The following is a 23,730-nucleotide window of genomic DNA, read 5'->3' as shown; positions in this document are numbered from 1 at the left end:
CAATCTAAACTGACAGGACAGACAAGTGTCAGGAGGGGAAACAGAGGCACGAGGGGAAACAGGCAGAGCAAGAGGAGCTGACTTGCCCAGCATCACACAGCAGGTCAGAGACAGGGCTGGGAATAAAACCAACTCTCCTGAGTCTCAACCCAGTGCCTTATTTGCTGGATCATCCTGCCCCCCTCAAGTCTATCTTTATTTTTCAGTCAACTCATGACACCTCTAAGCCACGAACATGGGTGGACAATCTTGACTTGACAGATGCTTGTTGGCCCACTACAGACCTCTACTTATGTAGAGCATTGATTCGCAGCCTGGGGTTAGTGAGCAGATCTGTGGCGTGCTTTCTTGATGACTAGGTAGAAGGCAGGATCCCCAATACTCAATTTGTTAAGCACTGGAACAAACTGCCTAAGGAGGTTGTGGAATCTCTGTCATTGGGGGGTTTTAAGAACAGGTTTGACAAACACTTGCTAGGAATAGTTTAGTTATTATGTAGTCCTGCTTTGAGTACGGGGGACTGGACTAGATGAATTATTTCCCTTCAGGGAACTATTCCCTTTCAGTCCTATACTTCTATGAACATAAGAACTACATAAGAATGGCCCTATTGGGTCAGACCAATGGTTCATCAATTCTGTCTTCCAACAGGGGTCAATGCCAGGTGTTCAGAGGGAATGAATAGAACAGGTAATCATCAAGTGATTCATCCCATCAGCCATTCCCAGCCTCTGGCAAACAGTAATCCCTGCCTATTCTAGTTAATAGTGATTGATGGACCTATCCTCCATGAATTTATCTAGTTCTTTTTTCAATCCTGTTATAATCTTGGCCTTCATAACATCCTCTGACAGGGAGTTCCACAGGTTGACTGTGTTGTGTGAAGAAATATTTCCTTTTCTTCATTTTAAACCTGCTGCCTATTAATTTCATTTGGTGACCCCTATTTCTTGTGTTAGGAGAGGAGTAAATAATACCTCCTTTACTTACTTTCTTCGTACCAGTCACGATTTTATAGAGCTCTATCATTTCCCCTTTTAGTCGTCTTTTTTCCAAGCCGAAAAGCCACAGTTTTATTAATCTCTCCTCATATGGAAGCTTTTCCATACCCATCATTTCAGTTTCCCTTTTCTGTACCTTTTCCAATTCCAATATATCTTTTTTGAGAGGGGGGCCAAGTGACAAGATCTGCACACAGTTTTCTAGATGTGGTCATACCATGGATTTATAAAGAGACATTATATTTTCTGTCTTATTATCTATCCCTTTTCTAATGATTCCCAACATTGTGGTTGTTTTTTTTAATTGCTGCTGCATAATGAGTGGATGTTTTCAGAAAACTATCCACAATGACTCCAAGATCTTTCTTGAATGGTAACAGCTAATTTAGACCCCATCATTTTATATGTATAGTTGGGATTATGTTTTTCAATGTGCATTACTATGCATTTGTCAACACTGAATTTCATCTGCCATTTTGTAGCCCAGTCACCCAGTTTTGAGAGATCCTTTTGTAACTCTTCACAGTCTGCTTTGGACTTAACTATCATGAGTAATTTTGTATCATCTGCAAATTTTGCCACCACACTGTTTGCTGCTTTCTCCAGATCATTTATGAATATGTTGAACAGTACTGGTCCCAGCACAGACCTCTGGAGGACACCACTATTTACCTCTCTCCATTCTGAAAACTGACCATTTATTCCTACCCCTTGGTTTCCTATCTTTTAACCAGTTGCTGATTCAGAATTTTATTGTAACATTGGGTCATGTTATGGAAAAGGTTCAGAAACCCTGAGTAGACTATAAAAATGAAAAGGTTAGGCATAATTTATACTGGCAACTTTTGACCCAATATTTATTAATACAATCTTGCTGCAACTAAATCCAGCCAAACAACCAGACCAGTTTCCTTTGCTATTCAAGATCCAGTTCAAAATTACTCTTCTTGCTTCTGATTAACTTCCTTCAGCTTTAGTCCATTACCCATTCATCTAGTGCAAGCTTCCTACATGTCCCTACACACTGATGCAGGAGCTTTCTCCACTGCAACTCCTGCATTTGACAGCCTCATCAATTCATCCAATGGATGCTTATATATACGCATAAGACATATTTCACATAAGAACAGCCATACAGGGTCAGATGAATGGTCCATTTAGCCAAGTATCCTGTCTCTAACAGTGGCCAGTACCAGGGGCTTCAGAATAAACAAAACAGAGTAATTTCAAGTAATCCACTCCCTTTCATCCACTCCCAGATTCTGGCAATCAGAGAGTTAGGGCCACCCAGAGCATGGGGTTGTGTCCCTAACCATCTTGGCTAATACCCATTGATGGATGTATCCTCCATAAACTTATCTAATTCTTTTTTGAACCAGTTATACTTTTGACCTTCATAACATCCCCTGGCAATGAGTTCCACAGGCTGACTATGTGTGAAGAAATTATTCCTTTTGTTTATTTTAAACCAATTGCTTCTTAATTTCATTGGGTGATTCCTGTTCTTCTGTTATGTGAAGAGGTAAATAACTTTTCCACATTCACTCTCTCCACATCAGTCATGATTTTATAGACCTCCTTCATATCCTCTCCCTTAGTTGTCTCTTTTCTAAGCAGTCTTTTTACTCTCTCCTCATACAGAACCTGTTCCATACCCTTAATCATTCTTGTTGCCCTTCAGTTTGCCTTCCCCAATTCTAATATAACATTTTTGAGATGGGACGACCAGAACTCCATGCAGTATTCAAGGTATGGGTGTACCATGGATTTATATAATGGCATTATGATATTTTCTGTCTTATCTATCTCTTTCCTAATGGTTCCTAATATTGTTCGTTTTTTTGACTGTCGCTGTACATTGAGTGGATATTTTCACAGAACCATCCATGATGACTCCAAGATCTCTTTAAGTGGTGACAGCTAATTTAGATCCCATCATTTTGTATGTATAATTTAGTGCCAAACAGGATAGCCCCTCGTCCATTTTCAAGATTACTGGCTCCCTCTACTTGGTACAGGATATCCACTATGTATGTTACTGATGTACAGTCCATTACACTAGGAGGCAGTCATTCTGTAACTCAGACTGTGTGTGTCTGTCCCATTTCTTATCCTGCTTCCCCTCAAATACTGCAAAATAAAAAGACTCCCCACTTCCCTAAGGAGGGCAGATTTATATTTAGAGACGTACTGTATCTACGCCAGTCTCACGCTTCCTGACTTCATGGAAGTGGTAATCTTGCAGTGTCAAAGTCTGATACCATCAGGGAATACGACAGCAATCATTTGGATAAGAAGGTCAAAGCTGAGAACATACACAGGATGTCCCCACCTTGGCTAAATAATGGTACAGTACTTAAAACAAAGATTTTTGCTTTGGGGATTTTTAGCATGTTTCACAAACAAATCCTTATCACCTACCTGGTTGGCAAATTCCCTCAGGTGAGCCATGGCCCAAGGCTGCTGAGACATCCACGTCCAGTGAAACTTGGTGGGTGGGATCCTGTAGCACAGGGATGGAGCAGCACTAGCTCATCCACCAATCAGCTGTGATGGCCAAGAACACAGTTGCTGTATTCAAAGCTCCTGGAATCTAGCTTGCTCCCCAAAATGCTACCTCCTCCTTTATCCACAACTTCAGAGTAGTCTTCCCAACCCACTCCCAAAGACACCAACCCCTCCTCACATCAGCAAAACAACCCTGGATGCTTCAAAGACATGAGATATTTGGTTTCAACAGGCAGGAACAGCACCAGTGTCCTGAACACCCCCTACCACCTCCACTTCCTAGGTTGCTCTGCAAGAGCCCTGCACTGGCTGCCTCTCCTCAGTACCCACCCCACCCCGTCACAGCCTGCCCTGACGTCCCTTCCCTCCCCCCAGTACCCAGCCTGCCCCCGATGCCCCACCCCTCCCCAATGCCCAGCCTGCCCTCTCCCCTCACAGCCTGCCCTGACGCCCCTCTCCTTCCCTCCCCAGTGCCCAGCCTGCCCTCTCCCCTCCGTGTCCAGCCTCCTCCCTTCCCCCGCACAGCCTGCCTCCAACACCCCTCCCCTAGCCAGTGCCCAGCCTCCCCCTCATAACCTGCCCCCGACACCCCACAGCCTGCGCTGAGGCCCCACCCCAGGGCCCAGCCTGCCCCTCATAGCCTGCCCCCGTCACCCCACCCCACCACAGTGCCCAGCCTGCCCCCGCCCCGCCCCGCCCCGCCCCGGCTGCCCCTACCCAGGCTGCCCGGCCAGCCCCACCTCGCGGAGGCCCAGGGCCCCGCGCTCAGCACCCCCCGCACAGGGGCTCCATGGCGGGCTCGCGCCCCGCGCGCAGCCGGTTTCTATGGGGGCTGTCCCGCGACACCGAACTCAGTGAGCAGCAGCGCGGCGAAGGGGGAGGGGAGCAGGACGCAACAACACCGCGCAAGGGGCGGTCGCGCCGCACAGCTTCCTGGGACGGGTAGTTCCCGCTGGCGCCGCCCGTTAGGACGCAGTCAGGCTTCGCACTACAATACCCGGCAGGCAACGGGCTGTGGCGGGGGAGAAGGGAGGCTTCTGGGACATATAGTTCGCTGGCCTTCCTGCTCGGTAGGAGGGCTGTAGGCTCCTGGGGAGCGAGGACTACAGGCCCCGCCTCTCTTGGTTCCCAGGCTGGCTGAGTAATGCTGCTCACACCTTGCCTGCTCCTAGGTTCTGCCCTGACGCCACAAGTGGAACTCTCTTAGGGAGACCTCCATATGGGACACTCACGGGGGTTCTCATAGGGTCTCACAGGGAAACCCCCCCCCAGCACCTCCCATGGGGTCTCATGCCCCTGCCCCGCCCCATCCTGCCATGCTCCTCCCCTCCCCTCCCCAACGCACCTTTCCCTTCAGCTAAAACCACACTGAACTCCACTCTTCCACCCCCTACAAAGCGAAGTCCCTTGATACAAGTCTCATCCCCTCCCAAGGTAGGAAGGAGAATTGTGTTCACTATTTTCTGGTTTAGCATCTTGTGTGGGCCTCTCGCCTTTCCTGCTCCCCACATCATGCCTGCCTAGGGTTGTGATCTGCCTGTCTTCATGTTTCCCCCTCCTGGCTAGAAATTCACATAGGCCCCAAAAGTGTGATTCAGGGAAAACTGGATTGGGATTAGAAAGAGGGCAGGTAGGGGGGCATTAAGAGCAATAAAAAGGAAGTGCAGAGGACAGCTACGTACCTGGAGGGAAACTCCATGAAGGAGAGGCGCATGGAAGCCTGTTGATCCAAAACAAGAATGTGTTTGGGGAGAACAACTAAGCAGTGAGAGCATGAGGGAATGTCACCCAACCTGCTGCTCTGCCTGCTAACACCATCTCTTCCACCATGGAAATTACTCAATTGCTGTCCTTTGCCTTATTAAAAAGTCAAATCTGGCACGTCAAACAATTGCCTACACCCTTGCTGCTTATTTGCTCGCACTGGCCCTCGTTGGGTCCTCATGTCCTATTACGCTGTACTAGAGAACTTGACTTTTTAAAGGTGAGCAGCCTGAAGGCAAAATAGGGCTTTTTTCCTTTGTTAGGATGGATAAGAAAAGCTTAAAATCCTTTCAGGGCTTCTTTAAGTGTGTGGGATGTTTTTTCCCCTGTTTGGTTTGTACTTTAGAAGCTCAGGTCCTGTCAAGAGTGGAGGATGCTGTGATGACTGAGAGCTAGTGTAAATGATGATCCCCAGAGAAGAAAGAAAAAAAATGAGAGAAAAAGATTTTTAATCAGTCTGTTTGAAACACTTAGACTAACTCATATTTTGAATAAAGGAAGCCTTTGTTCAAGATTTAGTATTCTCACCATCCAATGCAGGTGCTAAGAACTCACAGCAAACATTGTTTAGATATTTGAGTGCTCCTCTACCAAAGCCAGAAGATATCACATTTTAAACACATGGTATTGTTAAGAATAAAACACCACCATAGCAAAAAGATCAGTCCTTCTCTATACAGCCTAAAGAGCCAAACACAGGCTCCAGGCCAATTTAAAAAACTGTTTTGTACGTTGCCTTCAATCTCGAGTTGAAATCTTTCCCAATTAACAAAACAAACCATAGTTCCCTGGCACACATTCACTCTCATTGTTTGCACTCATGACTTTTTGCACGAGGCTGATCATTTGATCCTTAATTCATTGCCTCTACAGTGCCCGACTTACTAAAAGTTGTGGTAAAAGAATGAAAAAAAAGTCTCTTGGCTGAGATGGGAAGTAGCAAACGAGGAACAGTGACCCCTTCCCACCCCATCAATTTGCTACACTTGGTTTAACACCTGAAAACACTGCCTAAATATACTTAAATAAAAACAGTTGTCTTTGACACTGGAAGCAGACACTCAAGCTCTTATAGTGAGACAGAGTATCTTTGAGTTCAAGTGATTACCGCTTATGCAACTAAGAAGCTTCAGACAAAGGTCACACCTGTCAAATCCCCAGATACTTTGGCCTTCAGTTTTAGCATATGTTGGAATGACATCTGTGAATCCAGCCTTATGGCCCCAGGAAATCTGATAGCTGTGTCTCTTGTATGTGCACCTGCTGGGTCCCCTGGTCTGGGGGAACAAGAAACATATAGGCCAATCAAAGTTTTCTTTTATTAAAACCATAACAATAATAAAGCAAGCTTCCAGCCCTTTTCCTTGTGAAGGCAGCTTGAGAAAGTAAGCAGGTCACGAGGGAATGAAAGGCAGATGCAGCTGAGCTCCCAGTCTATTACAGGAAACTAGAAGAGTGGATTGAAAGCTGGTTAGATCATTGGGCTCAACGGATAGTGATCAATGGCTTGATGTCTAGTTGGCAGCTGATAACAAGCGGAGTGCCCCAGGGGTCAGTCCTGGGGCCAGTTTTGTTCAACATCTTCAGTAATGATCTGGAGGATGGTGTGGATTGCACCCTCAGCAAGTTCGCAGATGACACTAAGCTAGGGGGAGTGGTAGATACGCTGGAGGACAAGGATAAGATACAGAGTGACCTAGATAAATTAGAGGATTGAGCCAAAAGAAATCTGATGAGGTTCAACAAGGACAAGTGCAGAGTCCTGCACTTAGGTCAGAAGAATCCCATGCACAGCTACAGACTGGGGACCCAACAGGCTAGGCAGCAGTTCTGCAGAAAACAACCTCGGGGTTACAGTGGACAAGAAGCTGGATATGAGTCAATAGTGTGCCCTTATTGCCAAGAAGGCGAATAGCATATTGGACTGCATTAGTAGGCACATTGCCAGCAGAATGAGGGAAGTGATTTGATTATTCTCCTCTATTTGGCACTGTTGAGGCCTCATTTGGAGTACCGTGTTCAATTTTGGGCCCCCCACTACAGAGAAGATGTGGACAAATTGGAAAAAGTCCAGTGGAGGGCAACAAAAATGATTAGGGGGCTGGAGCACATGACTTATGAGGAGAGATTGAGGGAACTGGGCTTCTTTAGCCTGCAGAAGAGAAGAATGAGGGGGGATTTGATAGCAGCCTTCAACTACCTGAAAGGGGTTCCAGAGAGGATGGAGCTAGGCTGTTCTCACTGGTGGCAGATGACAGAACAAGGAGCAATGGTCTCAAGTTGCAGTGGGGGAGGTCTAGGTTGGATATTAGGAAAATCTTTTTCACTAGGAGGGTGGTGAAGCACTGGAATGAGTTATCTAAGGAGAATCTAGGTGGAATTTCCACCCTTAGAGGTCTTTAAGGTGTGACTTGACAAAGCCCTGGCTGGGATAATTTAGCTGGGGTTGGTCCTGCTTTGAGCAGGGGGTTGGACTAGATGACCTCATGAGGTCCCTTCTAACCCTAATCTTCTATGATTCTATGAAGGGATCAAAAGATTCCCCTTTTGCACATGCATGCACACAGGTAACCCACTGCTCAGTGTGTGCTATGTATTCCCAATCCACAGCACCTCTCAGCTTTCCTGTTTGCCACTGCTATTATGAGAATGGGTGTAGAAAGACACAGCACAGGTATCATATGGTGCAGCACTGATTCCCTGGGAGATCTAGATTTTGCTGACAACATAGCTTTTCTAAATGACAGCTCAACCAACATACCAAGACTGTTCAGCATCACACAAAGAGATTTGGGTTGATAATTAGTCATGAAAAACAAATCTCAATGAGAACTCAAGGAACTCTAACTCAAACATTACATTAGAAGGCAAAGAAGAGCAGAAAGTGTGCCTCTGATAGCTGAAGGTAGGTCAGGAGAGCAAAGGAAGTAAGAGATGCCTTTTGTGCCCTCCCCCCTCCAGCTTAAAGAGGAAAATGGGGAAAGGATAATGTGAGTGCACCAGTAGTGTGCTCTATCAATTTCCCTGGGAGATAATCACTTATGTATTGTTAATCTCAGACTTTACTTAAATCTTTGCTTTGAAGTTTGTTTTTGTTTCCCCATGTACTCACATACAGAGGGACCGAACAGCAAAATAATGCATGAAAAGTCAACAGTACAGACAGTCCATCTGCCACAAACTAAAGCAAGTAAGTGCAGTGAAAACAGAACATAAAGCCAGTCAGTGTAGCATCCCTTGGAGTGGAATTGCACAGCATCAGCGCACCTGTTTTCCTTCTCCCGGGGATGGAGTGTATTGAGTGCATATACTCACGAGCACATCCATTCGTGAATTGCATTGAGTGGCTTATTCCCCACTCGGAATTGTCCAGTGGCTGCATGTGGTAATGTGGAGGGGAGGCTGTATTGTGGCAGGGGCTAGATGGCAGGTTCTGCTGGCCAGACGTGCCAAGCAGCTGCTTGAATAGTTCTCTCTGCAGCTAGTGCTCTTGCTCCCTCATCGCCTGCTTGTGTTCAGTGTAGTCTATTGCAGTCATTTCCTATGTCTCCCACATGGTCCATGCTGCAGCCTGGTTCTGCTGGTTTCACTCCAACATCTTCCTCTGCAGTCCCAGGACCTGGTCCTACCTGCTGGACAAATCCTTTTTCATCTCCTGGCCTTGTTTCTTTTCCCCTGGAGGTTCTGGACCACATTGCTGACCACCCGAGCCCTTACCGCCTGTGGGCCAGGTAGCTCTGCAAAGCAAGGATCAGCACATTCATATTCAGTCCTGTGGGCTTGGGGAGGAGGAGAGAATAAAAGCTCACAGCAAGGTAAAAGCTTTTATGAAGCTCCTCTCTCCCTGTCCTTCTCTGGGTCATGCAACTGTGACATGGGAGGTCATGCCCAGTGATCAGCGCAAGAGTTAGGAGTCAGAGCTGGAGTCAGAGGCCCAGGGTCAGAGGCCAGAAATCAGAGCAGGTTACCTGGACTGGGACAAGGCAGGGAACACACGGGACCTACCACAGCTATGGTCAAACACTCTGAACTGCAGCTGCTGCTGGGGGTAAAAGCCCATCTGCTGACTCTTCCCACCCATCAGACCATGTAGCCAGTCTGTCAGGCAGCCTGCTACAGGCTGACTTTACCTGTCAGGTTGCCGGGAGACTGGCTGTGCTGCAGGACCTGATTCCTAGTGCTCAGCTCTGGAACTGCAGCTTCCTGGGGTCCTTTGCCACCACGACAATGGCAAGTGCTTTGGATTGATTGATGGGACTGAGTTTTAATTGGCTTTTGTGAGGGAAAGGACAGGCAGTGGCCTACCTCTTACACTGCTCTTAACAGTATTTCAGATCGTGGTGGTACTGGGAGATGTGAACTTGCTGGAGATCCTTGAGTAGAAGAGAATGGCAGTTCCAGGTCTCTGCTAGAAAACCATCCATCTATGCCAGAGATCCTTTTTCATCGCCTGGTGGCTGATGGGCAGATTAAAGACTGGAGGGGACTAGTGAGACACTGGAAGGGTGGCATGGGGTGAGTTTGCTCTACATAGTAATCTGATAGATGGTTTGGAGTTCCTGATTCATGAAAAGTTCTGCGTCATTATCCCGCGGTGGACCAAAATCTGGGCCCACATAAAGAGGATGCTGAACTAGCATGCAACAGTACAGTGCCCGCCTAGTTATGCCATTACGCCTAGTGTCAAGAGACTTTGCAAGAGCCCTGGACTTCAGACCACCACAGGTCATGCAGTGGACTTAATATCTAAACTGCCTCTGAAAATACAGCACTTGTGCTCTAGCCCGAAGCCCCAGCTGGGCCCAGGTTGAAAGCACCACCAAACTGGAGTGAGAGGGTTTTGTGTAAGGATGGAAGGGGAGCTAGGGCCCCACCAGAATAAAAGCCTGAGCTAACTGGAGTGAAGACAGACCCTTGGAGTGCTAGGGCTTGTGTCCATTACAAACATTACCAGTTGCCAACAGTGGATGTCAGCAGGGCCGGCAGCTAAGCCATGGGCAAACCTGGTTTAGCTGCAAGTGTAGATAAGGACACACTGTGCTCAGCACAGATACAGGGTCCAGATACTGGGGTCAAACCTGCTGAGCTGAACATGGTCTAGCCTGATCTACATGTGGGCAGAGCAGACAGCAGAGCACCAATGAGGGGTCCTGCTCACTGACTGGGTCATTGGCTGGGAGTAAACTGGTGACTCTCCCCCAAGCTGGGTCAGGATGGATGGGGAACATACTGGAGTCTGGGAGGGCCAGAGGAAAGTCACTGCTGGTTGTCCTACCCCTCATGGTAATCTCTGCTGCAAACACCCCCTCTTCCCCCCCACGCACTGGATAAGGGAAAGCACATCAGAAGCTGATCTTGCTCCATTGTCCTGAACAGCTCCACAGTGCCACCACCAGGCACTGCATAAGTGAGAACAAGGAGGAATTTCCAACTGCTTGTGCTCAGAAGCAATTTTTTCATCCCATAAAACATTCTTCTCATAGTTACGTAGCAACAAGTCCCGTCTGAGATCTAACCATGGAGGACGTTCAGCCACTTGGAGTTATTTCTGAGAAAAACAACCCCAACACAAACAATTATTTTCCAGTAGAAAAGGTTTATTTTTGCCTCCACTCACAAATGACTCTGAAGTGCAGAATGGATTTTGCTCCGAATGCCTGAACACTAACCTTCAGGGTGAGGTCAGGCATGCAAAGTTTCCTTTTCCAAAGGTGAGCTGTTGATGAAAGGAGGGAGTTCGAATGGAAATAGATCTCTAATTTTAACTAGAACTTTCGCCGCTGCACATGTCACGCACACATCTGCAAAAGCATTCCAGAAATGTGCATGCCAAATCCAGCCTGATCCTGCTCACACCCCAGCAGTCCTCGATATGCCACTCTAACCTAATCTTGTCGTGCTTTTAAATCAGGATAAAAAAAGCATATAGTGCAGTCGATGCTGCTTTTAGTATCCTGCAACCCAGTTTGAAGGACATGGCTTTATAAAGCACTTCGTTCTACTGGATTCTACTTGGAATAAACCCCTAGGTTTAACTATGGCAGCAATGTGACTGAAATTTACTCCCACGCTGATGAAATGCTGTCCTCCTTTCTCCAGCCTCCTAATCGTTATCTGTTTGACTGACGCATCTCATGCAGTAGGACTGTCACCGAGCACCAGGGATCACCAGCGGTAGAGCAGCAATGTTGAAAAAGCTTGAGTTATGATTAATAATTTCAAATGGTCTTGTTGAGCTGAGAGGGGACATAGGGTTGTAAGCTGCATAGGTGCCAATGAAGTTCAGGAGTGGCAGCAATTCACAGGCAGACACTAGCACGTGAGCAGATGCAGAAGGGAAATCACCTTCTTTTGTGAGTGGAGATGCTTTAGAATCGTGTTTCTCAGAGATACTATGTTTTCAGGTTGGCAAGCCATATTCAAAGTAAAAAATGTTCATGACTCCCTCCTCACATTTACTATAAAAGTAAGCATAAAAATGTCTCCATGAGAACAACAGTCAGCCTATGTAATGCATGTGGGTGTGCGTGGCAAGCGAGTGAAAGAGGACACTTGACCTTGAAGGATAAAAAGCATGTGGGGAGTGGGGAAGCGAGCTTTACTTTGCTTTAGATTGTTATAAAATTTCCACTAACTTGTGACACCCCCCTTCCTCGCCCCAATTGCTTCCCACCTGCTTCAGAAACTGCTGTATAATATAGGTCTGGGCAGGACACTCTCCATCTGGTAGGCTCATGTGAGGGTTCAAAGTTTGCTTGGGAAAGTAATTCACACAGATTTTTCCTTTGGATAGAGGCAACAACCTCATTCCTCACAGGATTTCTCCAAGACAGTGGTTCTCAATGTTTTCCACAGCAGAACCCCCTGCTGGCTAGCTGGGATTCCCCTCCCATTTAGCACTATGGGAGGAGGGTGGGGCTTGGCCCTTGTTCATAACCCCCAGGTTCTAGGGCTCCCTTGCCTGGCTCCTTCCCTCACATGGTGATTTTCAGGGCTGGGATTAGGTCCTCCACCATGCTGAGTTATGAAGTGGCATCTCAGCCATCTCAGCAGAGATCTTTCTTCCCACACAACAATATGATGCTCCAACAGGGGCACCGGCAGTTGGTGGAGGCCAAATGAGACTCTGTGATAATGGGGGAAAGTACTCCTTGACACTGTCAGCTATCCCCAGGTGGGGCAGGACGTGTGTCTGTCCTATTGTGAGTAGACACTGCTCGATGGAGTTTCACCAGTGCTGCATAGAACCAAATGAGCATACTCCTTACAAGGGCTGAGGAAGCTGGTAACTGTCTGGAGGGAGACCCAGGGAGACCAGACAGCAAGTGAGAAAAATTGGGATGGGGAGCGGGGGATAATAGGCGCCTATCCAAGAAAAAAGCTCCGAATATCGGGACTGTCCCTATAAAATCAGGACATCTGGTCATCCTAGGGAGACCTCTTACAAAGTCGGATGAAGAAAGCCTTTAACACTGTTCCATTACCACCAGCTGGACTTTCCTCTCGCCACAATTTGACTCTCTCTTATGGTGCTGCTTGGAGAAGCAGTGAGATAGTGGGGGTTCAACATGCCTCCGACACCTCGTTTTCCAGATACAACAAAATGCCACTACAAGGATGTCCCAAGGGCTGTGGGATAGGCTGGTGGCCCTTTACAGCAAGCTGGGCTCAGCCTTGTGATGACCTGCCACGTATTCTCCAGGCGAGAGTGATAGTCGCTTAATTGTAATGACTGAGCCCAGCTGTGGGGGGGGAGGGGGTCGTTAGTGAGAGGGCCACTTAAACAGAGCTGGGAGGGGGCTGTGGGGAAAGGGATGGGGTGTGTTCTGTGGGGAGGGCCTGAGGCAGTCAATCGGGAAGAGAGCCACGGGGAGCAGGTTAGGCGATGGGGGCGGGGGCCAACAGGGAGCACTAGAGGCAAAGTCCCCTGCAATGCCATGACCTGATGCCAGGGGGTGCTACACTGGTATAAGTGATCGCTCACAGGTAGGGCTTCTGGTTTTCACCAGTAAACACTAATAAACATCCTCATACAAAATAAATAAATACTGGTATTTATGAGATAACCACTGGAAATGGTTACGCGTGGCCTAGATACACGGAGCGGTAATGCAGGCTACAGGGATGTGATTGCTAAAGCTTGCTAATGTCTTGTGCATTAATTGGTCTATGTGGACCCTGCTGGTGTGCATTAAAGTTTCCCTAGTGCGCTTTAAGCCAGGTAGTACGGTTTGAGACTCAACTCAGGCCAGACCAAAGTGATGCTGGGGAGACGGAGAGATGCCTTGAAAACCTAGCCAGGACACTCTCCTCCCCTTCTGTTGAAGGCACCTGTCCTTGTTCACTGTGTGGTGAGAAGCCCCCAGCTCCTGTTTGGCTTGCCACTGATTCTAGATTATCAAGCAGTATCAGTAGTAACATCTCCGTTCTTCCTGCAGCTCTCTAGGAAACTCGGCTCTTTCCTCTCTGATGAGGACTGGCTGCAGTGATCTATGTATCGGATCCAGGCAGACTGGGTTAATGTCACTCGCTGGGGCTCTGGCATGTCTCACCTGTGTTCTGCTCATCCCACTGGTCCCCTTCTGCTTCTGTTGCCTGCTCAAGGCCTTGGTGCTGATCTTCCCAGCTATTAACAAATCAGGTCCCAGTGATGTCAGTAACCACATCTCCAAGACAGCTGGGCTCCTCTGAGAGAATGCAGATGGCTAAGTGCTGGATGAAGCACGTGAGAGCTGGGGACAAAGCAGTCTCAGGTGAAGGTATCTGGCTTTGACAGCGCTTTTCTACCCTAACCAGAGCTCCCTTAATTAAAAACACAGACCAGACCCAGAAAGAACCCAAACCAAGCAATAGCAAGGAAAGAAGGGGGGGGGGTGGAAACAGAAGATGCTATGAGGTCTGCTAGGGACCTTGCTGATCTGATTTCCCTGGGAAGTACTTAGATACTACAGAGGTGGGCACTAAAGAAAATCCTGCAAGTGGTCTAGGCACCAAATACAAGAATGGGGAAAACCCTTTTCGCTAAGGTTACACAGGGCTTGTTGGCATTATATGTCCCTGATCCTATACATACTGATGCATAGGAGTCCCTTGAGCTCTGTGGAACTACTTGTATGCCTAGAGCTACTCATGTGTAAAGTGTTTGCGGGATCGGGGCCATAACGTTTAACCTTACTACAGTTATGAGTAGCTGCCAAGGACAGCCTGGGACCTGCTCTGTGCCCCCAGCTTGGCACGCGGCCCAGTTGTTCCATTACACCTCTCGTGCCTGCATCTGGAGAGAGGCCCGGCCTATTCCTCGCACAGCTCCTGGGCCTTGTCCCCTCTCAGGATGGCAGATGCCCAGAGCAGCTCTAAGCAAGTTGGATAATAATGTGCATGAGTCACCTGGCTATACATCCTTGCTTTCTGACTGTATGCAACACCAGCTGGACAGGCTTCCTTCCAGGATTAAGGCTCAGCCTGCCCTTGCTTTGGGGACTCACATCTCAGCTGGTGTATGCTGGCCAGGAATAGATTTAGACTGGAAATGAGAAGATGGTTTCCAGCCATCAGAGGAGCAAAGTTCTGGACCAGTCTCCTAATAAGAGCAGTGGAGGATAAATAACCTGACTTGGTTTAAGATGGAGCTTGGTGAATTTGAATGGGATGAGATGACAGGGTTACCTGCGATAGCAGGGGACTGGGCTTGAAGACCTGGGAGGTCCCTTACAGGCCGAAGGACTGGGTTCCTAAATAAGCACTTGAAGCTGGCCCCTTTGATTTTCTGCAGCCCCCTTCCTCCCCCTCCACTGCACGAGAGGGAGCAGGGATTCTTGATGGAGGCAGGGAATCTGGATTCCATAAAGGGACTGATCCCATTTGGAACACAGAGCCCCATAACTTCCTCCTCTCCACACAAAGCCCGTGTTCAGAGAGCAGCATTGCCTGGGGAAGAGTGAGGTACTGTGGAGTGGGAGATCTGCTTGGGATTGATCCATTTCTGAGCACCAGAGAGGGACAGAGGTAAAGCTCTCCCCCACCTAGAGCCTTCTCACGTGCTTGGGGATTCCTTAATGAGGGGCCAGGGCCCGGTGGTTACATTTGTAATGTAATTTGTAATTATATACAGTTGTCATTGCTTTTGCTTGAGTTAGTCCTACTGACTGGGCTGTCGAAACTCGTTCTGTTTCTGGAGCCTGGAAAGTCTCCAGCAGTACTAGGGGCTTCCCCTGACTGCCAGATCCCCCACAAAACAGATATATTTATCTGCAGGACAATTTGTGTACTAAAGCTCCACTGCTCTTATAAAATAGGGTGTCATTCCCAAGAACCTCCACATGAGGGCATTCAACTAGCACTTACAACCTCCGCTACCATGAAAAGAGGCCTTGCTCTTGCACTTGACTGATGTGCTCCTGCCTGTGTGAGCATATTTGGGTGGCAGATACTAAGAGGAAATTCCCCTTTGAGCAGGTTATTCCAAAATTGTCTATTATGGTCAGTTTTCAGGATGGCTCACCCGCCCCACAGTTAGGATTGGGTCTTCTGGAGAGCCAGTTTAGCACCTCAGGTGTTGAGCCCTTTTGAGAACCTGGCCCTAATCCTGGGTGCTGAGCCCTTGTAAATCTGGCCTGATGGGTCTCCTGGAACCTTCTTCTAGTCCTGGTCACTACTGGAGACAAGCAGCTGTGCTAGTGAGCTATCAAGCTACCCTGTTGTATCAGTTGCTACATTTCTATGTTCCCCAGCTCTATGGCATAAATGTATTACTTGAATATCACCCCACAGTGAAGTGACTCTTTATTACCCTGGAACATTGCTAAGCCAAATTTACCTATGATAGCAAGAGACCCTTCCTTCTTTCCACCCCTAACATGTCCTCTCTGAGCCTCCTGCAGCTGTGGACAGGCCTCTGAAAGGCCATTTAGCCTCAGTCCCAAGGAGAAGAAGCTGTAGCGAATATTTTCATTGGCTTACAAGACCAGGAGCCAGGACTTTCTCTCCTCTCCTTCAAACATGGGGTAATGGCAGTGTCTCTTCTTGTTCCTGAGAGGAGTGAAGACAGGGAAATAAACTCTATGCCGTACATACAGCCAGGGCCCAAGCATAATTTTTTGGGCCCAGTACAAACTTGTAACATGGGCCCCCTCCTACACACTGTGGCTAGATGGCCACAAAAGGACATACCAGGGGCAGGGTGTGAGCCCAAGAATGCCAAAAGCCCTTTTTCCTGCAGGCAGAGGAGAAATTGCTGCAGGGCAATTAGAGACACCTGCACCCAATGAAGGGCTACTCCAGGTGTACTTAGGGGGGCAAAGGAGGAGGCAGCTGCTAGAAGGTTTGTGGCAGTTGGTGGAGAAACTTCCCCTAGGCTAGGAGATGGGGCTTCTCTGCATCCAGAAGAGCAGGGAAGGAGAAAACCCTTGGCCCCAGCTGCTAGGAGGGAGCCACACCAAGGCACCTCCCTGGGGAGATGAGGTAACTGGCAACTCCCTGGCTCAGTACAAGGGGCAGAAGTGTGAGATCCACTAGAGTGAAGCTGTCTGTCTGCCACAGCATATACCACAATCCCAAACATACAATTTCATGAGCCATGAAAATTTTTCTCCTTGTGGTAATGAGGGTTACAGCCTGGGCTGGGCCCCCCAGGGCCTCTAGGCCTCAGTAAAGTGTACCCTTCCTCCCACCTTGTCCCTGTCCCTGCCCCACGTGGGGACCCTGTATACAGCATCTAACACCAGTGGGACTGGCTGCATTCCCAGCTAATTAGCTGTTGCTTATTGCCTGGAGCATTTGTCTCTAGCCCTGATGGTGCAGGCTATGACACTGTCCCTGCTTCCTTTGGCTTGGTAGCGTTAGCATTGCTACAAGACTAAGACAGCAAGTCTCAGACTTTTCATTCCCTTCCTGATCCCTAAGAAATGGACTCTGTCTCAGGAGGATGGTGCCTGGGAACTAGCCTTCAGTGTGTCAAGGGTCAGGTCAAGAGTGCAAATGCAGGAGGTTGGGATGGATTTCTGACAGCTGGTAGGCAGTGCAGGATACTCCCCTGGGCTGAGACCTCACCCAATCCTTCCACATCTTCCATAAGCCTTTCTTATGTGCTCCCGGGGCAACCCACTTCCACATTGCTGGTTCTCAGCCTGAACCAGCATGAGGGAAGCAGGTCACAAAAACACAGGTCCACTACCTGGAGGGACTCCACATAAGACATGAGGAGGAGGACATCAGCTGGCAGGAGGGTTCTGGTGTCACTGTGGAGGGCTTTCTCCAGGCAAGGGGTGGCAGAAGGGTTAGAGATATAGGAGAGGTTGGTCTCACTGTTAGGAGACGGAAGGATCAAGAATGGGCGTTGGGGTGAGATCACGTTAGAAGGGGAAAGCTGATAGCCAGGATACTGTATTTTTAGTCGCTCAGAAGTTGTGATGTGTAGAACTTTGGTGCTGAGAGGGTTTGTTATCACAGCAATTAAGGTACAGCTTCTAGCGACATTACATTATTTCTCAATATTTTTTCTACAGCCTCTGAACTGTGGTACAGGTGTAAAGTCCAGTATCTCCCAGTCCCAAATCATCAGGGGCTGATTCTCCCTTGCTCTTCACCTGGTGCAGTCATTTACACAAGTGAAATGTGATTGTCAGCTGTTGTCAGTGCTTGTCAGTGTAGACTGCGTGCGTGTGTCCCTGTGTAGGTACTGTCTTAGCTTTGCAGATAGCCGAGACAGCGCTCACGATCGAATGAATCGATACGACCACAGATTAGCTGAACAACGAAAGCACCCGGGCCAGGTTTTATTGCACTTGAGGCACAATGAGAAGTGACCTACAGAGTATCTACGGATCTACTTCACATGTGAGTGCGTTGTTACAATGGACTCGGCCCAATGGCAGGACTTTCCATTATTCCCTAGGCCGGACAAAGTTGTTCCCTCTGACACCTTCTTTTATACACTATTGAAGACAATTTTGTTCTGCCCCCTTTGAGGTAGGTAGTTGCCACCCTCTTGACGTAGTCTAATACCACTCTTTACTGTAAATTGGATGGTTCGGGCAAAACAACTCCATTTATCACCTTATCCAACATTTCTATCCATCAAAGTGTCATTTCAAGGGGTCAGGTTGCCCTTCTTATCTCTTTGGTGTTAGGATGTCTTGGTACCTTCTGCACTTACTATTTAATTTATAATAATATTTTGACATGAGTAATATTTTGAAAATATTTATGTTTGCAGTATCAGCATTTTCTCTATGCCAGTTTCAGTCAGGTCGTAAGTTCACAGCCTGATTTCTGTTAACTTGGCTTCTTCCACTTAGGCCTTATGCCTTAGCCTGTTCTGCTAGGTTGCAGGCTGTAAGCTCTCACTTCTTACTACATCAGCTACTACCATTCTGGTTTTGTAGTGTTTTATATCCATTTTGTACTGACTTAGCACATGACTAGACAAGATGCAGAGCAACAAAGAATCTGGCTCAGACACTAGAAACAGGTGCTTTACCCATTCCCACCCATTCAAAGATGAATTAATTCTGAGAAGTCCTGTGGCTTGTGTTACTCAGAAGGTCAGACTAGATCAGTGGTTCTCAGCGTGCAGCCTGCTGGCTGCTTGCGGCACAGTCAGCACACAGCTGAGGCTCATGTGACATCCTCAGGGCCATACAGGTAGTATTGGATGCATCCCACAGTGGTAAATAGGTGGAGAACCACAGGACTAGATCATCACGGTGGTCCCTTATGATCACCTTATCTATGAAATCATGAGATTTGGGGGGGAAATAGTAAGTGTTGGGTTCTTTTTATTTGCCTCCTTGTTCTGAACTATTTGTGATGCACTTGGTTCATGTTTTCAAGTTTTTCTCTGCAACCATGAGGTCTAGAAACTCTTGAAAAAAAGGCAGAGTCCCACCTGATCACATGACTCCCAGACCTGGCACTTTAAGAAGCACACAAAATATCTTTCACAACACATCACATATAGCAAGATTCACAATAAAACTACAAGAGTTGGCAACGCTTGCAATAAAGACCTCTACAGCAAATTTCTGTAAATCATTATATCATGGTCGTAAGGACCTATATCTTGTGACCAGTCAAGGCTGGAAACAAGTGCTGTGTGAGACTGCGCAAGGTTTTGCTGTGTTGTGTGAAATTCAAATGTGTATTTATTGTTATATTTATTGTATATGTGTGCAATGGCCTTGGGCTAAGATGCTATGTTCAATTAATAATAATATAGCTACAATCTGCCTCTCCAGCTAGGCTGCTGATACTTGGGGGAAACCTGGCTTTAGATCAGTGATACTCAGATCTCAGTCATTCACGAGCCAAATGAGCAACCATCATTGTCCAAAAAAGCCACAATAGGGTGAATTCATTGTTTCATTTACTATTTATATATAATATATACATTATTCTCACGGCAAAATGACTGACCAAGTATTATTATTTGATCAGCTACAATTGGTTAATATCATAGTAAAAGGATCCAGACTGGTTAATAACTTAGACTGACTGGCATCCTTTCGTCTGCGAAAGATGGTGGAAATTGCAGCCTGTGATGTAGATGGTTTGCAATGTCTGGTGAATAAATAATCCAATCCGAGATTTGCATAATCTTTGCCATTTATTGCAAATATATGTATCTTGGTTGGGAGCTGCTTGCTTCCTACAAGCTCTTTTCTCTTCAAGCTGTAGGAGCTAGCTGCTGTCGTGGACTTAGATGCCCTGATGGAGACAATGGTGCCACTTGTTACAATCACTTGCTCATTTCCCATCGGTCAGGATCACTTCCAAATTCCTTCATATTTTGCTTGCATGTATCTTTATAGCGAAGCTGGGGATGTCCTGTTGTTCTTGTTCCCTCTGATAGCTCCCCATATAGTATGTCCTTAAGTATGCGTCCTTAGATACGCCCAGCCATCTGAGCAGGTTAATAATTGAATCGTACAGGGTTTTAATATGTGCTGCAAAGGGTCGCAGTAGACACATTAAAGAGCCACTTGAAGCTTGTGACACTCAGTCAGAGTATTGCTGCTTTAGAGTGCCGATAAAACTGTTTAAAACTCTTTAAGGCATGTCTGAAATTTTTGTCTGTAAAATATGTGGCACATGCTGAATCCATGATGGAGTGGTGGAAAGTTTTTACTGGAATGAGTCAGAGACTGCCTACATGAATGTCATGGCTCCTGTACTAGTGAGTAATGTGGCCATACCAAAAAACTCATCGTTCCTACATCTCGTTGTTACATGAATACAGCGGTTTTTTTGCATTTAATATAGGGATTTTGCATTTAATTTCTATAGGGACTGCCAGAGTGGATTGCACTAGGCATCTCAGTCCAGTCTCCTATCACCAACAGCTGCCAAAACCAGATGCTTCAGAGAAGGAAACAAGAAACCTTGCAGTGGGCAGTTATGGAATAACCTGCCTATTAAAGGTAAAGATGTTGCAGCCTGTAAAGGGTTAACAGGTCTCTGCCTGTTACATGGCTGCTCAGGGGTGGAGCATAAAAGGAAGGGGAAGCAAGGAAAGCCTATGGGAATTATTGAAATGCAGTGAGCACTTAATTTGCCTTCGGTTTGTAGATTGTACTGTGGCCAAAACAAGCCCTGAAGAAAAGGCCTTAAAAACAAATCCTTGTAGCTTAATTTCCCTTCCCTGGCTGATGAAACTGCTTCCAAGGAAACTCTGTAAGCATCTGGTTTCAGCTCTGAGGCAGGAGGGTTTCTTCCCTTCCAAAACTCCTGGCTATTTTTAATCCACACTAGAATATCCAGGATTATAAATGGCTCTGTCCTTTTTCTGAACCCTGCTGAGCTGTTGGCATCACTGTGGCAGTGAGTTCCATCAGCTAGCTAGCATTTGTTAGGTGTGTCAGGCTCCTCCTGGATGAGCACTGCTCTATAAAGAACCCCTTGTTGGTTTGCAAAGAGTTGCTTGGATTCAGATGTAAATTCTGGTTGCTTTCTGTAACCTACAGGTGGCAACAAGATATCACAGGTCCACCTGGCCTCTTTGGGCCACTCGCCGCCTCCTGGCACTCTTCCGAATTTGGGCTACCTTGTTATTTTCTGACTTGCTTTCCTGTTCATCGTATTGTGCATGTCGGCTGCCCCTAGTTCTGGGAGAGCCAGGTAACTTCATGCTGAGTACTCAACAGCCTGCAGGAACACCGAGCTGGCTTTTCAGCCTGTGGTAGAGAGCAGAATGTTCTTGCTTTCAGAGTGCAATTTCCATGGCAGTCATCTCCCCAGCCCTGCCCGTTTCTTCATGGTGAGAAGTAGTGTGCTGATCCAGCAGCTGGGATGCTAGGCTGGGGTTCAGATGTAGACTCAGTTCCCTGTTCCATAGACTTCTTGGGTGACATGGAGCCCCACCTATACAGTGGTGGGGAGGGGACAGCACTGCACTGCAACAGAAAACAAAAATAACCCAAACAGATCAGCATCTCTATTTAGGTATGGGTTTTCCCTATGTGAGAAAACAGTACCTGAATATATTTAGAAATTGCACCCGTGGATGCACTTGTCTCCTGCACACACAGCCCTACAAGGTTGTATCTGAGCTCTGTGCGAGGTAGGGCAGACCCGTCACTCCTGTGTGGACTGGACAGCCCAAAGCTCAGCCCCAGAAGGCAGGGGGGTTCCTAGGGAGGTGGTGGAATCTCCATCCTTGGAGGTTTTCAAGGCCTGGCTTGACAAAGCCCTGGCTGGGATGATTTAGTTGGGGTTGGTCCTGCTTTGAGCAGGGGGCTGGACCAGATGACATCTTGGGGTCCCTTCCAACCCTAATCTTTTATGATTCTATATGGAGTGACCAGGCTGTCCCTTTTATCAGAGACACAGCACGATTCTCCTGCTTTCCAACCAGTTAACATTAACCACAAGCTCTCTTCTTGATGGGACTTTAAGTCCCTGCCCCAAAGAGTTCTCTCTCTCTACACGTGTACAGTGCCTAGCACAGTGGGGCCCAGATCCCTGAAGGGGACCTCTAGGCACTCCATAATACACCACAAAGCTAGGTGAGAGAAAATAGTTTGAGGTGACTGCTAATTTAATTAGCAGAAGAACATCAGCTTGTGGCTGCTCCTGCCTGGATGCACAAGGTGTCTTCTCTGTGCTCCTGCACAAAGCTACACTGCTAGTGGGGACCACAGATGTGATTGTGCGAGGCTGGTATTGGCAACACTAAAAGGCATAGGGAGGATGCAGGCCTTGTATCACCTTCCTCCAGGCAGCATGACTGGCTGGGTGTAGGGGCAAGAACATGTTCAGCACTTGCTGAAGCAGCAGCTTGGACACCTTAAGCATGGACAGCCCTAGATTGAATTCTGGCTGAATCAGGGGCAACTCAAATCTGCTCCTCCCTTCCCAGGTGCAACCTAGCGCTTGGCTTGCAGCATTATTCCTGACACCAAACCTTGGGCCATGATCTTAAAATGACTAAAAAAGAAAACTGTAGCAGCAGTACCCACACATGCTGTAGGTACCCTCATGGTGCCCTAGAACTATAGGGGCTTGTTGGTGTCTGTATTGCACCAGCTAGGTGGGCCACTGTTAATGTGGCTGCTGCCTCAGTTTCCCCTTCCTGGCTTAGCCCTCTAGCTATACCAAAACTTGACCCCTTCCAGCCCTTCCCATTCTGGCTCAGCTCCACCTGTGCTGGCAATGTCAGACACCCTAATGTAGATGGATAGGCAGGTGATGTTCTATGTGCTATCACTCAACCCTGGTGAGACTAGGTCTAATCAAACACTGTTTAAAATGCGGGTGGCCCATCTGCACTGGGGCTTTAGAAGAAGCTGTGCCCAGGGTAGCAACACAGGGAAAGAAGGGCTATTTGGTAGGGTTAGCACAGGTTAAAATCAATTGGCAAAAGGGCATGGAAAAGAGATATTTCTCTCTGAAGATTGCAAAGCCTCTCAGGTCAGCTGGAGCTATTTTGGGCTCCATTTACACACTGCAGTGCTTTCTGAACTGTTCCTCCCCCGAGCCTAGCTGTACAACTGGGCTTCGCTCTGCCTCGGTGATGAAATTGCAGAATGGAACAAAAGCCTCTTATGCAGACCAAATCCTCTTACTTGAGTCTGTTTCTATGTGAGGTTCGCAGCTGCTGCTGCTGTGCTCCTTGCAAGCAGAGGGACGTGAGTGCTGGAATCTGCCTGCCTCATTTTCTCACCCTACACTCTGCCTTAGGGCACCTGTGACTGGAGCTGCCGTCTGAGATAAGGGCACCTGTGTGCTTGATGCTGGTCACGTTTGTGGTCAGATGGTCCCTGGCTCAAAGACCTTACACTGTAAATAGAGGAAACAGATCCTCTAAAACAAGGATGATTAGGTGCACAGATCATGATTTACTCAAGGGAACAGAGCCCAGCTTTCCTAAATCCCAGGTTAGTGTCTTACCCTAGGCGACACTCCACTGTGCCCCGAGCTTGGGAGCAGGGGCCAAGCAGTGCAGTTGCTGGTAACCATAGAC

At 47.5% G+C, this 23,730-nt stretch overlaps 1 protein-coding gene across 6 annotated transcripts in view; it reads right to left on the bottom strand.

The window, feature by feature from the left end:
- Window positions 1-5,330, bottom strand: part of STK25 (serine/threonine kinase 25) — a 29,377-nt gene extending 24,047 nt beyond the window's left edge. For 2 of the 6 annotated variants that reach the window (XM_067539000.1, XM_067539001.1), the window contains exon 1: window positions 3,423-3,785. In XM_067539000.1, the coding sequence (XP_067395101.1) occupies window positions 3,423-3,473 (51 nt within the window). In that variant the 5' untranslated portion in view covers window positions 3,474-3,785. Of the gene's footprint in view, window positions 1-3,422; window positions 3,786-4,226; window positions 4,351-5,191 lie in introns of those variants that run through there. The other 4 variants (XM_067538997.1, XM_067538996.1, XM_067538999.1 and 1 more) reach the window with 4 other exon arrangements.
- Between the last annotated feature and the right edge of the window lie 18,400 nt (window positions 5,331-23,730).

This window comes from Emydura macquarii, unplaced genomic scaffold (genome assembly GCF_026122565.2).
Source record: "Emydura macquarii macquarii isolate MOO-44397 ecotype Brisbane River unplaced genomic scaffold, CSIRO-AGI_Emac_v2 contig_499, whole genome shotgun sequence".
NCBI lineage: Eukaryota > Metazoa > Chordata > Testudines > Chelidae > Emydura > Emydura macquarii.
The sequence above is the reverse complement of the archived record's forward strand: the minus strand, read 5'-3'. Positions and strand labels throughout refer to the sequence as shown.